Source organism: Hypomesus nipponensis, chromosome 12 (genome assembly GCF_054491055.1).
Source record: "Hypomesus nipponensis isolate SF chromosome 12, ASM5449105v1, whole genome shotgun sequence".
Lineage (NCBI taxonomy): Eukaryota > Metazoa > Chordata > Actinopteri > Osmeriformes > Osmeridae > Hypomesus > Hypomesus nipponensis.
The window spans coordinates 12,858,128-12,875,180 of NC_140372.1; the positions used below are offsets into that span (position 1 = coordinate 12,858,128).

General features: G+C 40.4%; 3 protein-coding genes across 3 annotated transcripts; all 3 read right to left on the reverse strand.

Moving 5' to 3' along the window:
- Positions 1–376: 376 nt before the first annotated feature.
- LOC146261209 (homeobox protein Hox-D9a-like) lies at positions 377–2,201 on the reverse strand. Its single transcript, XM_084668016.1, has 2 exons — positions 1,485–2,201; positions 377–919 (listed from the first exon to the last, which is right to left on the reverse strand). The coding sequence occupies exons 1-2, from the start codon at positions 2,026–2,028 to the stop codon at positions 675–677; spliced, it is 789 nt and encodes a 262-aa protein (XP_084524142.1). The 5' UTR covers positions 2,029–2,201; the 3' UTR covers positions 377–674.
- A 750-nt stretch (positions 2,202–2,951) lies between these two features.
- On the reverse strand, positions 2,952–5,785 carry LOC146261210 (homeobox protein Hox-D10a-like). Its single transcript, XM_084668015.1, has 2 exons — positions 4,852–5,785; positions 2,952–4,259 (listed from the first exon to the last, which is right to left on the reverse strand). Exons 1-2 carry the CDS (start codon positions 5,570–5,572, stop codon positions 3,976–3,978), a joined length of 1,005 nt encoding a protein of 334 aa, XP_084524141.1. The 5' UTR covers positions 5,573–5,785; the 3' UTR covers positions 2,952–3,975.
- Positions 5,786–9,669: 3,884 nt separating this feature from the next.
- On the reverse strand, positions 9,670–11,982 carry LOC146261211 (homeobox protein Hox-D11a-like). The gene is made up of 2 exons (XM_084667932.1): positions 11,143–11,982; positions 9,670–10,592 (listed from the first exon to the last, which is right to left on the reverse strand). The coding sequence occupies exons 1-2, from the start codon at positions 11,735–11,737 to the stop codon at positions 10,360–10,362; spliced, it is 828 nt and encodes a 275-aa protein (XP_084524058.1). The 5' UTR covers positions 11,738–11,982; the 3' UTR covers positions 9,670–10,359.
- Between the last annotated feature and the right edge of the window lie 5,071 nt (positions 11,983–17,053).

Sequence of the window (17,053 nt, forward strand, 5' to 3'; positions counted from 1 at the left end):
TGCTTAAACTATATAGCCTAGGCCTAGTAAATGTATTCGCTACCTTAATTTAAATGTAAGCAATACACTAGTCCCACCATCAAACTCAGTTTTAATCCATTCCATTTAGTTTCGTTTAGAAAATTGCAGAGCCAAATTACAAAATTGTTGCAAATCTAGCAAATCCAAAGCCTATTATACTGTAACTCAAGGACAATCTCTTAACGACCCAGATGCAGAGCAAGAAGTGACAATTGCACGTTTTAGCCTGACAGTTGTAGTCTACGTGTCACGCGCAAGACCCATAATTAGATCATAAAAAACACAGAACACAAGCTCTATTCACTCGCATTGCATAAGTGCTTTCACAAAAGTAAACAAATATATCAAACGCAGATACTTTAAAATTGACAAGAGCATTTTGTCAAACTTTTTAATTTGGCCCATGCGCAAAGCTATAGCCTATGTGAGGCCTGTTTGTTTCTGCAAACCATAAGACATTTAGAACATTCTCAGCAGCCTACCTTTAATTTATTTCGACAAAAAGGGGGAAAAACACCAATATGGGAACAAATTACAAAATAACAGTTTCATGAGCGCCTATCTACATTTCCTCCCAGTTGGCTGAAGCCTAACCACAGAACCACAAGCTAGGCACGGGCCGTACTGTACAATTTGATATTGAAAGATTAAACTCATAGCTTATTCCTAATATTTCTCTCGCGGGTCATCTTCTTCATCTTCATTCGTCGGTTCTGAAACCAGATTTTGACCTGGCGCTCGGTAAGGTTAAGTATCCGAGCAAGCTCGTAGCGGCGCTCCCGGGTCAGGTACATATTGAAGAGAAATTCCTTCTCTAGCTCCAGGGTCTGGTGCTTGCTGTAGGGGCATCGCTTCTTCCTGCCGGCCCTAGCGTGGATCCAGTTGGACGAAGGGTTGCCTGCAAGAGAGGGAAAGGACCCTGGTGTTTAGGCCCACAGCACAAAATAAAGGTAGAAGTTCTGCAGTCGCCAAATTGTGTTTTGGTAATTTGCAGCTTATTACAGGGCTACGACATAACGAATAGGCCTTCTTATCTATTTTTTATGATGTGTGAAAAATAATAAGGCACCCTACATCCAAAGATGCCTCACGTTCAAAGGATAACAACACTTAAAATTCGTAAAACATACTCCCTTGTTGACAAAATCTCACATACCTTGTCAAACCCTAAAGCATTAAGTGGTGAGTAAAAATACATATCCTTCAAGATTGGCAGGCAAAGTAAAACAGGTTTAAGCCTATTCTGTTAATAAACGCTATTGTATTCTATTATAAAATTATCCGGCTTCAAATGTCTTTATCGGATGATTTTTTCACGACCCGCATTTTAATGATTCAGAAGGATATTTTGCCGATATAGCCTATACGGGTTGGACATTTATAGGTTAGTAAAAGTCGTGCTTTTACACAGCCGTGGTCGTGGCATTCCTTTGGCAGTAAATCAGACAGCAAAATATGCTTACTTGGGTCAAGTTGCTTTTCCTCTTGGGGCTCGCTGTGGTTCGACATGTCACTTTTGGACTCTTTGGAAGTTTTATCCAGGGCTTCTGAGTCCTTGTTTTCGCAGATACATTTAGGGGTGACTGGGACTGTATAAGAGAGACATTCGTTGTTCTTCGATGGAGCTGTGCTGTCCGGCTTTGTCTGGTAGGGCGGGCTGGGGGGGTGATATCCGGAGAGGGGCAAGGAGCTGGGGATGGGCTCAAGCCAAGAACGAACAAATCTGTTATCGGATGAGGAAGCAAGGTGGGACTGCGGGACGTAGTGGTGGTAAAGTCCGGGCACTGCGGAGACGGACGGCGGGTGAGCCGAGGCCCAGGACCCGGAGTAAATGGCTGGTTTGGGTTCAAAGCTGCAGGCAGAAAAGTCTGCACTCTCCCTCCCACCTGACGGCCTGGAGGGCTGCCCAAGAGAGCCCTGCGTGAAGCGCGCCCCATAAAGCTCCTCCGTCTCGTGCCCCATGATAGAGTCCACATAATAATTCGCCAGAGCGCTGCCGGTCGACATGCTTTTGATCCATCCAGAGACATATAAAAGGTGGTGCCGTTACGGCTATCCGGCCTCGCAACAATCTTGCATTTTTGCTGGCTTCATCTCCACCGATTGGTTACGTGGATCACGTGATCTTATTTACCAATACAACGAGTAGGGTAAATCAATCCGAATATCACAGCAATTAATGTTTGGACCTTTCTACTGACCAACATAGAAGCATCGCTGAATGAGGATTCATATATGAGCTTTTCCAGCGTTCACTCATGTCACGTGTCTTCAGAGCGAGACCCTCTTTTTTAGTCCGAGCAAATGTCGTTGAATGCTGCAGCTTGTTTCAGTAGTATATCTAGCCTACTTGACTGTGTAGCTCTACATAACGGGCCTAACTTGAGTTTCTGCTCTTGTTAAATATTTATGGGTAAACGGGGCTGTGACTCCACCCCTGTCATCTGTAATAGAACTAGCAGACATCCGTCAGATTTGAATTGCATTATTTGTTCATATGTCCCCGGTTCTAAACAATGGCCCATGGCAAAAAAAATACAAAAGGCATAAAGTGTTTTGCATAAACTTGTTTGCTGTTTGTTTTAGTTCGTAGGCTACCTACTTTTTTATGTCTGTCAATAAAAGGTTTTATGAGGTGTGTTTGATTGTGCACTAATGCGTCTCACTTGAAGCTACTGCCACGGCCTGCATCCGGCGGAACTCCCTTGTCCATGTTTTGTAACTGTGTTGGGCTGGTTGGGCTGTGAACGGGATTGTAATATGTTGAGTTGTGTGCTGTGTTGCATCTGGGTAGGTAACTTTGAATAGCAACTTTGATATCAATTGATAACAACAATGTTCGGTCCCCGAAGGTTCTTCTGTGAAATACAGTTTACAAAAAAATATGTGAAAGTACATTTGATTGAATCTTTCTTTAATATTTTGTTCTGTACACATAAAAACAGACTATTTCCAAAAAACATTGACAGTAGCCTAAAAATAACTAAATTCATCAGGTTGAATTTGAGTTTATTTTTGTCACAATAAAAACATGCACTTCATTAAAGGTTATGTGAGCTTTTGTGTAAAATTAGATCTCATGTTTGCTCATGATAACGTCCATAATTTTAGGCTAAGTGGCATAAGCCTACTTATGATTATTACAATAGGCCTGTTAGACCATGGCTATTACCGTTAACAGGCTTCATAGAATACTATTTCTATAAGACTGTTAATTTAAATATTTCCAAATATATATATATATTGGCTGCATGCCAAGAGGTTTTAATGTGTGGGTATATTGTTGTCTGCGTGCAACAATAGGACATTTTGAGACGTTATCTACAGTAAAGCTCAGTGCGTATTTGAGGCAGCTTATTTTGGATATGCCTATTCTACACCCGTGAAATATTGCATTGACAAAGGATTGCATTGAAACAAGAAAATAAAGCTTTGGGAACATTCATTTGGTCAGTAATATTCTGAATCTATTTAATGGAATACAAGCCACAGACCATGCACCAAAGATACATTCATTTGTGATTTGGCGTAAACAATAAATAGGGCCTACGTAGGCTACATATCAGTTACAAACAATTCACGCATCACGAATATAAAAAAAAAAAACTATTAACACTGATCCCTACTTATTAGTCTGAAACCATAGTCTTTTACGCACAGCAAAACGAATTGTGTTTTATTCATGTCTCGGTGTGGTCACGTTTTTAGATATAACAAATGATAAAGGCCCAAATTCAGTCTCATTCTCATTCTGTCTTTACGGTGTGTAGTAATGACGCACCAGTCCGTTGTAGGCATATGAGAACAGAGAAGACCTACAAGTGATAATGGCTGTACAGCAACTTGGATGTTACACTGAGTATGAGGTCAAGGAAGCAAACAAAGCCCGGTCCTCAGGCTCCAGCGGCCCGGAGTAGCCGAAGAGGAGATGAGGGTTCTGACCAGCAGCAGATCTCAGGAGAAGGTAAGGCTTGAGGTAAGGTCCCGAGCCCGGTTCTCCCGAGTCTCCCGGCTTAGCTTCTTCAGCTTCATCCTTCGGTTTTGGAACCAGATTTTTACCTGTCTGTCCGTCAGGTTGACGCTATGGCTGATCTCTAGCCGCCGCTCCCGGGTCAGGTACATATTGAAGAGGAATTCCTTCTCCAGCTCTAGAGTCTGGTGCTTGGTGTAGGGGCACCGCTTCTTCCTGCCGCTCCGCGCTGTTAACCAGTTACTGGTGGGAGCATCACTTTTAGCTTCTGGAAAACATAAATATTCCAATGTACAATTGTCACGAACACATTATTTGCAATAATTTATGGAATAATAACTAGACTTGATAATTGTGTCAATGTTCCTTCAATAAAGCTAATCACATTTACAAAATAAAATTGTTTTTAACAATACAATTAAATCTACTAAGTAATCAAGTTAATGTTCAACCCGTTACCTTTTCTTTGAAGAAAAGAATAGATCTTTTAACGAATATTTGTTAAGAAATTATGACAATATGTGCGTAAAAAGGTGCGCGTTGCTTTGAAGTTACAGTTAGCGCCATATGGGTTTAGCCTATCCATGCTACAGAAGCAATATTGCCCAAGGACACAAAGTGCTTTGGTGTGAAGAAAAAACAATAATCCTTTAAAATGCAAAGAAAGAAGCAGCAGGACGTATTAACGGCTCCTCAGGACACTGCGGTGGAAGCCTAGTCTAGTCTCTGTAAAAGCCTTTTACTGCGACTCGAGGAGGACTCTCATTAAACGTTACGACTACGGGGCTGTTTGTGTTTTATATAGGGGTTTACGGCGCTAGAGCCTTGCGTTACATTGCCTCTCCCTTTATCATACCCACCTCCCGCTTCTCTCACAGGCAGGTCCGGGCTAGCTGCGGAGACATCGGACGAGGAGCTCTGGTCCTCCTGCGGGCTGGTCTGCTGGTCCGGGCTGGCCCCGGCGGCACCCGTGACCTCCCGTTCTCGGGTAAATGGAGCTTCCCCCGTTTGTTTTTCCACCTCAACAGGAACAGACTTCTGCGCGTTGGACTTTGGGGCTGCTACGTTGAGCTGCATGAGACTTTCGATGCCTGCCTGATCACCGTAGTCTTGGTTTTTACCGGACGAGTATGTTTGGCTGAGTCTAAAGTACCCCGGGACCGGGATCTCAGGGCTCTCGACCGGGCAGGAATCTGAGATGAGGCCGGAGTAAGACGTGGAAAGCCTGGGCTGAGGCGAGCCGAGTCGCCCACTCCTGTCGGAGTACATGCAGCACTCACTCTCCTCTTTGATGCAGGGGGAAGGAGTGCTGCTCGAACCTGCCAGTCCTGCCAGGGTCCGGCCAGCTCTCATAGGGGGGAGGTAGGAGGAGTGGACGGCCATGCTTGTGCTGAGATGACCCACCTCCCCTCTCCGAGCCAGGGAGGGCACCACACCGCAACTCGCCATCCCATATCCTCCCGTGTCGGTACCTGGAGACATATACATGCTGTTGGAGTACAAACTGTCTGCCCTGCACGCACTGATCAAGGAGTCTACCAAGAACGTACTTGCAGCTGGTGAACTGTTGGAATAAGACATTTTGGAACGATTTCAAAGAGAATAGATAGACGTCCTTTGTATTAGCTGACATGTTTGAGACATAACAATCCTTGCGTAAAGTGGGCTACCTCCTCGCAACCACATGACAAGCACACCAATGGGGTGTGAAAATGGCCTTGAGTCGCTGTGTCACGTGGACACTGGGGCGGTTGATGGAGATTCCAGATGCAGCGAACAGCGACCCCCAGAACGCAGACTTGAAATTGATTCTTCGAAACATCCGCGTATAGAGAGTTTCCACGGGTGCGGTGTAATGAGAACATACTGTAAAGCCAGGTCCGCACTGCTTGAGGCACTTTATAAAAGTGACGCGACGATTAACTTGCCTTGTAAATGTCAAATTTATACGCTTCTAAAATGTCGATTCAAGTTCAAGATAAAATGTTTCGAAATGACAGGACACATTAAGAAAAATTTAAGCGATGCACACCATCATTGTACTTCATTAGTTAACCTATATGAAATATCAGTATTTTGGGGGAAACATTCGCTTTTTGTTGATAAACAGCCTTAAACACATTAAAGCAGCATGCTGTTCATTCTAAACGCCATACCCCAGCTTTTAAAAGGAAATAGGCTTTCTGTATTTAATAAACTGGGATGGTATTAATTTGATTATTACAACTGTAATTTTGATTATCACTGGGATTGTAAAATATAAATAACTGTTCATGAATAAATCTATAATGCCAAACATGACCGGTTCTTCCGAGTTTACATGGAAACATTCGTCCACGACAAGAATAGAGAAGGCATTAGTTTACAGAATCCTCACCATGTTCACCATGTCATCCACGTCTACGTCTCAAACCTACTGGTATTGTTATTTATTTAAATTGGTGTTTGGTTTAACATGTATGTACAGAAATATAGGCCTACATATATATGGCTGGTTTAGTTGTTTTTTACGCATTGCGCAATACAGGCGCATGTTCATAATAAAGCTCTATAGCGATACCCATTTATTATTTCAGTTAGTATGAAAAGCGACAGACAAATAGTATAATTAATAGCCCTACAAATTATTAATTATCGGTCTTTTCTTGATATTTTGGGTATTCTCGGTATTTTCACCAACATCAAAAATTAACACATTAACACATCAATTAACACATCAATGACACAGCCAATGTTGTGGTGGGTCAATTTATAGATATAGCCTATACAAAAAACACTGTGAAATCAATTACAACTGATATTGGCATTTGACAGTGCACCGCGTATTTGGAAAAGGCTAGTCATGTGTTGTTTTTATATCGGGTTAGATGTAGGCTATATAAATATATTTAGCGTGTGAAAAATTCTTACACCTCCAGGTCCCACGGTTCCGTTTCCCTGGGTCTCGTGGTTATGCCCTGATCAGCGGATCACTGGAGATGTCTCAGGCCTCAAGCTCCATATCCCTGGCCCGTGTCAATGCACCGGGACTGACAAGATGCTGTTCTGTGAAAATAACATCATGTTCATGTCACCTTAGGCACAACGAATCAATGTCTATATTGACTAGCCTGTACAGGAAAAACAGAAGGGAACACATTCACATGCGTTCAGTTCCGTTTCTGTTTATTGTGTTGAGGTACGATCACTCGCAACCGGTATAGGCTCTGAACTGTGGTTGTACCATTAGGCGTCCATGTTTCAAGGTTGTTGTTTTTTTACGACAAACTTCTTTAAGTAACTCCGCTCTATATAGTGAGGCCAAGAACATTAGCATTTAGGCAGCTGAACGACCAGCATGATCATAAACAGTTGAAAAACGTTGACAACAATATTAAATCATGTAACAACTGTCACATTAGGCGAATATCCCAACAGGAAAATAAACAAGTAGTATACATAATAAACACTTACATACACACACAAACACACACACGCTCACAAACACACGCATACACACTCACACACATACACACATATGGCCTACGCCACTATGTATACCTATGTGTTCTCTTCACAGAAACCAAAAAACACAATTAGCCTACCATCAATGAATTTTGTTATTTACGTTTAAGTTATTATGGACTATCAGGCTTATCGTTATTCTACTTTTACAATAAATTTAATATAGGCTAGCCTATAGTTATTTGTAGTAGTAGCCTCAGTACGCATTTTATCTGTGTTACTCTTTTAAACGTCGAAGAAGGCCTATTATTGTTTTAGGCCTAATGATTGGAGTCTTACAATGCAAATTTAGAAAATAATTCCAATCACATCGTAGATCTTTCTATGAAAGATCTTTCTATGAAAGATCTATGATCTGTAGTCACGGCAAAAACAAAGAAATTAATAAAATAAACAAAATGATATACGTTTTTGTTATTGTCTTCATAGTGTAGCCTAGAGGCTAAGACGATTATGTATGTCATGTGCATGAATGTATTTTTATATTTCCATTTTAAATGGAGATGGATCAATAAATGGAAATCCGAGAGTAACACTGATTCTTCCAACCAATGCATTAAAACAACATATCTATCTTCGGGGCTGGCCCTTTTTGTGTCGTTGTCGACCAAGGTAGGATTAAACCGTGAAGAGACATGGTCGAAGAAGGTGATTTTATTCCAGTCATGAACGATGGCATTCTTTGAAACAGATAACATGCACATCGTCACATGTAAAAATACATCCAAATTATATAGGCTACTAAACACAAGTTGTGTGTTTCTGGTTAAACTTTGTTAATTCTCAAACCTTTTACAACCTGCCAAATGTATTCTGTCGTATTTAGTGTTTATGGTTATACTTCAGACTGGACTGGAGACGGGATACACAGAAACGAAAAACATGCTCTCTTGATAGGATAGGTACTGCCCTGCAGCCTTGCACCTGGCCCTTTTGGTCGAACAGCAGACAACTGGGTTGAAACTCATATACCTTAAGTATTCACAATAACACGATAACCGTACAGCGCTGTCTGACAATGGAGCTCTTTGCTTGCCTTCATCTCTTGTAGCTGCAAAACAAGATCTGGGCCTTCTTGATATCACTTGTATTCTTTTGCTGGCACCCTCTTGTGGCGAGATTGTAACATTCCGTAGCAGCGCTGTAACCAGGCTATCCCATCAACAATCAATTGTCCAAGCAATCAAATATTTCCGTTCATATCAACCGTGTAATCTATCATTATTAGGATAATAATTTTGGTCATTTATGTTATTTGAATAAATATAGCCAATATTGTCTAGGCCTTTGTAAAACGCATGGTTGTCACCAACTGATATAGGCTATTTATCAGTTGGGCTATACTAGGCTATGCATAGGCTACTAGTATAGCCTATTATATAGGCTATTACTAAAATATCTGTTGTTCAAATCATTTCAATATCTTTCAACCTATATTAATATCTAGTAATTTCAAAACAATCTAAATGTAAAAAAGAGTGTGAAAAGTGAGTGTTTGGAACCATAGTTACTTTTCTTTTGTTTATCAATTCCCATTGCTGTGTTTCTAAAGGATCAGCAATATCGGATGAAACGGAAGAAAATTAAACTTACTCGATTCGATTTTGTGAATGAGAACAAAACGACACGATTATAGTTATTTAGTTCAATGCTAAATGACGGAGGACCAGACGGCAAGGAGGACCAGCAGAAGTTCGTAGCGTGCACCTTTTTGCGGTTCAACAAAAATCTCTCCTTGAAGAGGAATTGAGAGCTAACTTCAGCTGTTTTCACGGAGCTAATATGAGAGAATTCATAAGTAAAAAAAATAGTAAAGGCTAAATGTTGGGCTATCAACACAGGGCTATCTAAAATAGTCTAGTTTTGAGGTGGCTGGCTATATGTTACTTAGAACACTATACTGCTCCAATTGACCACTGACCAGATGCAGTGTAGTTAAAGTGGTTTGTGTTCACTGCGTTGTAGGCCTACACCACGGGATAGATCTATGTTCTCTGTTGCCCAAATGCCCCGTGGAAACCTATACTCTGAAAAAAAGCAATAATGGATGGTTTCATCTTCTATCCGTTTTCTTTGCGCGTAAAAGTGCATTTGAAGAAACCAGACGGCCTGAATAGCCCCAATTTAGACGTTTACAGCCGCCCTTACTGGATTGTCTAGACGGTTCAAGGTTTCCTAAATAGCCTTGGACTCACAGCTTATAGTGTGCAGGAACACAAAGCCTCCTTCAGACCTTTTAACCAGTCCGTTATTCTCTCCAGATTGGTGCCTAAATAAAACGTTTATCAATTAATTTATCAGTGTTTTCTCGTTATTAGATAGCCCCTTTGTAACTAAAGAAACATATCCGTAGTTGATTTGCATTGGTTTGGTTTTATTCAATCCTTCCATATTATATCACACGCGGACCACAAAAGAAATGACCAAATATGCCTATAATTAAATTGCATGTAGCCTATATGATTGTAGCCTACACTGGAGGTGCTCTCCGCAGGAACGCGCTGAAGCATCAAAGCTAACCAAAGAGAACAAAAACGAAATAAATAAAACCAGAACGATGTAACGTTTTAGTCACACCGAACTGAACAAAAACAGATTGTCAAGATAATATCTCTCCAAAGAACCACTGAACATACATTTTTGCGAGGTTGTGATTGTTGAGGTATACAGATACAGCATATGCTTATTAAAGACGCTTTGTAGGCAACACGTAGGCTAATTCCATACATTTGCATAGTTTGCTGCTGTTGCAGCTATTATTGCAATGATCGATTTACAGTTCTCCTCGCCTTATCATGTGTCAGTGTAAGAGCCCCTGTCCCGTCAGTCAGAAGGACTAGCGTATTGTTTCAGGTCCACCTCGGTTAGAAAAGAGGGTTCCCATTGAAATACTGAAGCCGGTCTCGATTTAGCTTTTTCTCCTTCATCCTCCTGTTCTGGAACCAGATTTTGACCTGTCTGTCTGAAAGGTTCAGCATACGGGACAGCTGCAACCTCTTCTCTTTGTTGATGTAAACGTTGAAAAAGAATTCTCGTTCAAGTTCTCGGATCTGGTATTTGGTGTAAGGACATCTTTTTTTTCTTGACTTTGACGAGTCTGGACAGAAACAGAAAACAAAAAGTTTTACTGCATTGAGAACGCCACACACAGGCTACACGCACACACACACACACACACACAATTAATTTAATTTCTGCACAATCTCGAAACTCATAGTGGATAGAACTCATGCACACAAACAACAAACACGTTATTTGTTTGAAACTATATACTCTTTAGAAAAACCTACTCCAACAGTAGGCTATAGTAGGCTAATGAACCAACTTTCTATAGATGTTGGTCTACAAGTTACAAGATACAGCCCATGAATCAGCATAACAGGATGAGTTCAAGCACTCCGCTTGAAACATTTTACTAATAATATCTGAATTAAACTTGGTACCGATGTTATTATTATTTTCTATTTCGATGGCGAAACATTGACCAACTCCCTAAAGTCCAACAAACCCAGTTTTTCCTCGTAAACATTTTAACAACATGGCTACTCATCTGAGAACCTGTGTAAAAGGTTTGCATGCTTATAAAGAGACACATAAAAACACACGCGAATAACCGATAACACATATTTAGTCCAGAGTTTACATACCAGATCCGCCGGTTCTTTCCTCTGTGTAGTCAGACAAAGGCTCCTCGGCCTTATTTAACTCCTGGTGCTCCGCCGTGGAGTCTAAAGACGGTTTACTAGTGGACTCCACTCCGGTTGGACTCGAGCTGTTCTTGCCATTGGAATGACTCGGTGGTCTCTCGGCGCTGGCAGCCTCGAAAAACTGGTCAAATCCAGAAGGCAAAACGCCATTCCTACCAACATTTGGGAGGAAATTGCAGGACGAATTTGTCCCGCCGTGATGTGGGTACACCGCGTCGTTTTTGAAAATCATGTCTGTCCGCCCTGAAGACGAGAAAATGTCTCTTTGCATAAGCTCCTCCGCTGAATAGTAAGAGGGGTAATTGCTTCGGTAATGCCATTTGCTTGGATGCTCAAGACCATAGTCCCTGTAAGACATTTCTCGCACAGGCTGCACTTGAGCTATGTTAGAGGAATAAGGAAGATTCATTTGGCACGCGGTACTCTGTGGTATAAACGGTGAAACGGACGAAAAATCTGGTCCCGAGACATAGTATGTGCAATTTGGCAAATACATATTTGACGTACTGTAGCCACGTTCATCATACTCCGTCATGTCTCCTAACAGCGAGGTCTATGAATTGCAACCGTGGAGTGCTAAACTTTATCTCTCTATTGCAGGCTTGTGGATAGAATCCGCGAGGGAGGGAAATTAGAAACGAAAGAGAACGTGCAATTCATCTTGATCGATTCTTGAGGTAATTGTGTCATGTGATCCGGTAAAGGAATGACCATCTATCAATATCAGCCATTAGGATCTATCTAGAGATATCGACTCGAGATATGAGTGCGCGTCTCTCCATTGGTTAGTTGTGGTCTAGTCTTGTCGAACAGCTCCACATACCCTCTGCGAGCCAGGCAGGAGCAATCGCTGGCTCGTGTGATCAGAGCTGAATCTGTCTTACATCAACCACACAGGCGTGCTTTAATGAACACGAGTGTGCACATTACTGGGGATTAAAAGAAAAGGACAGATTCCCATAGGCTACAGTTTTTGAGACTCTTAACTATTAATTCATGCGCCTTTTTGACAGGTGTTGCTGTAGTGAGCATGGTTTACCGTCTGTCCTTTCGCCTACAAGCTATGACTGAAGTTTTGCACTCACACGGAAACTTCATAACGACATTCATTCAGTGGTTGTGAATCTACACGACGCACAGGGATACATTCATGTAGTCAATTCACACATTCATATAAAACAAGAAACAATAAAACAGCCACAGCCTAAATAACCTAACATATAGGCCTACATTTAAGTTTCAAATGCTAAAATTCCTATTTAAAATATATTTACATCGTCTAATGGGAAAATGTGACACAAATGAGAGTTAACTCTTTGCAGACTTCGATGAAGTAAAAGATTAACTACAAATTAATTCATTAGGAGTAGGTAGGGGTTGTCTCCTATTTCACAAACGTCCTCAAAAACAACCTCAAACCCCAATTATTACATCATGTGTTATTTTATTTACCGTATAAGACGCATTTCTGTCCGGGACAAAAAGTAATCCTTTAAAAAAAAAACAGAAACCCAAACAATTCTGGGCAAACCCCGCGTCCGGTGTGATGTCCATCTGTTCTCAATGCGGCGGAGCTGCGCTTCACACAGCCAAGTCTAAAACATCTTCTCTGGTGTTGAACATCCCGTGGTCTGGGGCTCTGACTGTCCGGTCAGCTCCAATAACTCAGCTCCCATCACTTTAGTCACCCAGACAAAAGGAAGCGTCGAGGTGAAGTGTACATGCACACTGATTATGCTAGCTAAGATACATCCGCGCCTTTATTTGAACCGAGCTGGAATGTGTTGGTTATAACAGACAACTGGGGGATGGATGTTTAGGAAACAAACAATACATTTTCTCAGCATTTCTGTTGGTGTGAGGGATAGAGCCTGACGGTGTACCGTTTACAGAAAGGCACAAAAAATGGATAGGCTACTGTATGGGTTCAAACAGGCGTTGACAAACTAAGCCTATTTATCCTAGATATGTTAATTTCTCCACAGAGAAATGTTGCTATGTTCTGTAATTTGAGAGAGAAAAAGTACATTGTCTTGAGTGCATCTCTACTCAAACAAAATAATTTTCCATAATCATTGAATGACTTTGATATAAAAATCTATCAGCAAAGACCCATCAAATCGAATTTGAAGAGCCGGCCTTGTGCATTTTTGTTGTCTTATTACCTTTAACTTTATGTTATTAACACACAATAGAAATATATCAACATTGCCTCTGTGTAAATTGTAAAGAAAAAGTGCGTTTTGAAATCTTTGTGGCTGAGAATTTGCCTCAATGTTTGACATATTGCAGCAATGTCTGGTTAGTACGGGATGTGCCAGGCCTATATTTATTCTAAATCACACTCAATTATATTAAAAACGGATTCATTTGTTTACAAGCAATTCTCAGAGGTATTCACACGCTGCCAATTGGGCCTATATTCTGTGTTATTACCAAATACAAGCTTTAAGCACTGAGAGAAGACATGGGAAAGCTCCCATTTATTTCTGACTCGGCTACTATTAATTCTATGACCCTGCATCCAGACCGTATTACTCTTTCCCACCGGCACACATTTCCCTCTGCTCTGACAGTTTAGTTTTATACCATGTTTTTTTGTGTGCACAACACAAGGGTAATGTAATACAAGTTTTAAATTCGATGTTGCAAGTCTGTATTTTTTACTGCAGTAGGCCAAAGTGTGCCACTGAAATATTGCACATTTGCCATCATGCCTAACAAATGCGAAACCTTCTCTTTGTGATGTGTGAGCGACCTTGGGTGTGCACGCCTTTCAACTTTAAAACAGTGTTCCTTTCTGTATTTTATCAAAAAGGGAATATCTTTTGAGTGCATTTACAATGTATAAATACAACATATTTGTCACTGATTATACATACGCTACAACATTTACATATATTGGTTGGCTTATATATTGTCTCTTTGGTGTTGTGTTAGCCTTATTTGGCTGCGTGTAGGCTATAGCCTGCAATAGGCTGCAGAAAGTCAAAGTCAGCTGACATTTACGTCACATTTTATACCCCTAACATATGTAAAACAAATAAATACAACAACGAGCGCAGTCTTATTCCGGATTCTCATAAATATGACTTTGTAATGTTATTTTATCAATTGCTTTATTTTATTCGTGCAGCTGATCAACGTATCGCACAGAATGGATGGCAATGGCAAAATAATGGCAAGACCCAGGTCCAGGGTTGGCCTTTCTCCTACGCCGTTTCTGAAGATAACATCAGAACGTGTCTGCTGGCTATAATAAAAAGCTGCTTCCTGTCCGAAGTTTCTAAAGAGCTCATACCAATAAACTGCGGACAAACTGTTGTTGTTGACGTTCGAGGACCGTCACGTGATGTCTGATAGCACAATTACGTCCTGAAACAGAAGGCCAAAGGCACGGACGTCAACTTGCACTGTTGATCGTTAGAGACGTTTTCTTTCAAGGAAAATACCATATTCAATATGTTTAACAGACTACCCTTATGTGGTGTTCTGTGGGACCCTTTTTTAATTATTATTATGTTCAAACAATGTTTGTTAAATGTTTAAAATAAGCTAAAATGAAATAATTCCACCTGGGACTTATAGTCTAGGAATTTTTAGGAATTTTCGGTAAAGAACATCAAAAGAACACCCCCCTCACACACACATTTATTTGACTACATATACTATATTGTGGCGTTTCGGCTTGGGGTTATGGCCCGGACTCGGGGGCAGTTAAAACGTGTGTAGGTGAAGTCAAAATATAAATTCCCTCTGCCTTCCTCTTCCTAGGTTTTCTGTTTCAACAAAGAATCAATAACCTGCGTGTCTTCTTGCCTAGATGTCTCTTGATTTTGTCTAAGTATTTATTCTTTGTGGTGTCTGAAAAAAAAATGGCTGGCGGGATCATTGTAACATATTTACGTCTACTGTTTTCCACTGCCCCCACAAGGTGAAAATATTGAATTTTAAGCACAACATGAGTTGTTAATACACCTAGGTATATAGCGATAAATAGTTAAGTCTAAAGACTGCACTGGTCTGCTGAGTAGCCTAAGCTAGTTTATAAGAGACGTTGGCCTAAATATAGGCTACATCATAGTTGACCGTCTTTTAAAATATATGTGCCCACTATCAGCCTTGGTCTGCTGGGTAAACAGACATGGTGTTATAGAATATCTTGATTAATGTGTTTACTGCTGCTTTTCCCGGCAGGCTGTGGTGAAGTCTCTTATGGTTTGTTCATGGTCTGTATTTTAAAGCGTTACCATACAAGTCTGGAAAACGAATATTCACAAACCACAGCGTTGTCTCCATTTGAGTATGAATAGTGTGTAATGTGCGTGTGTTTGTGAAGTAACCATAGGCTATATCTTAGCTCGAAAAAGTCAAGGTCAAACAGTGTTGATCCAACTGACGTTTCCTTCTCAGTTGACGGCTTATTAAAATGTCATTGCTTTTACACAGGTCTAGTCGGCCAAATTAGGTTATATTGACTGGATTTCTGTCATCTGTAAAGCATAGGCCATAGCCTACACGAGTAGTTGTTTCTTATGGAACTAACTGACAAGATGTTTATGCTGGGGCTCTACATTAAAGCACAGTCATTGATTTAAAGCTAAATACAGTTAACCTTTTGCATTATTGACCTGAAAAATAAACCTGCAGAATAGCGCGGACGACAAGGGAGGATTGTTAACGGTATTTGAAGATAGGTTACTGTCTAATCAAATCGAGCAGTTCATAAAATTATAGTCCAGGCTTAAACCAGTTCAAAAACACATGGAATTGTAGCCTACGGCTTTATCAGTTTTGCTTACTGAATAAAGCGTTCTGGTTCACTTCAAATGGAACATTTTACACCCCAATTCCCGTCACATAGCCTAGGCTATGAAATCGTTACGCATGCTGCCAAGATAAACGAAGTCTAAGTCATTTTTGATGAATTTCGTTGCAAATACGGTTTAACTTACACAATGAAGAATTAATACTTACATGTATGTTACACGTCTTTAGGCATCTGAAAGCATCAGCCACAAATATATCTCCATCCCTTCGTGATTAGGCTACCCGTCGAAGTGTAGCATGAGGTTCAAATTCAAATACACGTCTGGAGGCCGACTAGTTGCTGCAAAAAACGCATCGTCTTATTTACAAACAATGTAGCCAATTCGTTATTGATCATCGTTATTATAGGCTATCTATGCCTCATAGAAGTAGCCTATTTTAACATTTTAAATCAACTATATAAAAGGCCAAATAGTCTTGGCTGTGGGGTTGCGTTTAAGGCTACTTAACCAGCTCGAATAATATTGAAATGAACGCATAGGCTATTAAACACGAATTCATAAACATGTTTAAGGTACACCTGCTGAACGTATTTTCTCCCAAATATAAATTGGAGGGATTTATTCAATTAGGCATGTAGCAAGCCAATTAAGGTAGCCTATAGCCTAATCAAAATGAGTTTACTGGCAGTGCTGCAAATGAAAGACTAGTTTAACACCACGTAAAAAAGACACATTGCATAGCTTTATTAAAGCTTTGAAATATTTAGCCTAAATGTTTCATAAGAAATGCAAAGTGTTTGCATTTTTGAAAAAAATATCTAGGCTTTATCACGTTTACTTGGGCGTATTTGTTTAGTTATGCAAGTTACTTAACGAATAAGCTACTTGGCTATTTCTGAGGTCGTTCACATTTGTGACATTAGAAAGCCCATATGTTTTCTAAATTGTAGCCTACAAAATTATTAAATAAAAAGGGCAGTATGGTTGGTTACTAGCCCAAAACACTGTTAAATCAGGAGATATCGATTCACTTCTATATGAGGAGGTTAAAACAAATCAATTTGTAAATATTACATTGT

Bases quoted from the DNA above. Each gene is read 5' to 3' on its own strand.
- LOC146261209 (XM_084668016.1), bottom strand. From the start codon at position 2,028: ATGTCGACCGGCAGCGCTCTGGCGAATTATTATGTGGACTCTATCATG. The intron at 920-1,484 runs GTAAGCATATTT...CCTCTCTTGCAG, and splicing joins GGAAAAGCAACTTGACCCAA to GCAACCCTTCGTCCAACTGG.
- LOC146261210 (XM_084668015.1), bottom strand. From the start codon at position 5,572: ATGTCTTATTCCAACAGTTCACCAGCTGCAAGTACGTTCTTGGTAGAC. The intron at 4,260-4,851 runs GTGGGTATGATA...TATGTTTTCCAG, and splicing joins GCCTGTGAGAGAAGCGGGAG to AAGCTAAAAGTGATGCTCCC.
- LOC146261211 (XM_084667932.1), bottom strand. From the start codon at position 11,737: ATGACGGAGTATGATGAACGTGGCTACAGTACGTCAAATATGTATTTG. The intron at 10,593-11,142 runs GTATGTAAACTC...GTTTCTGTCCAG, and splicing joins GGAAAGAACCGGCGGATCTG to ACTCGTCAAAGTCAAGAAAA.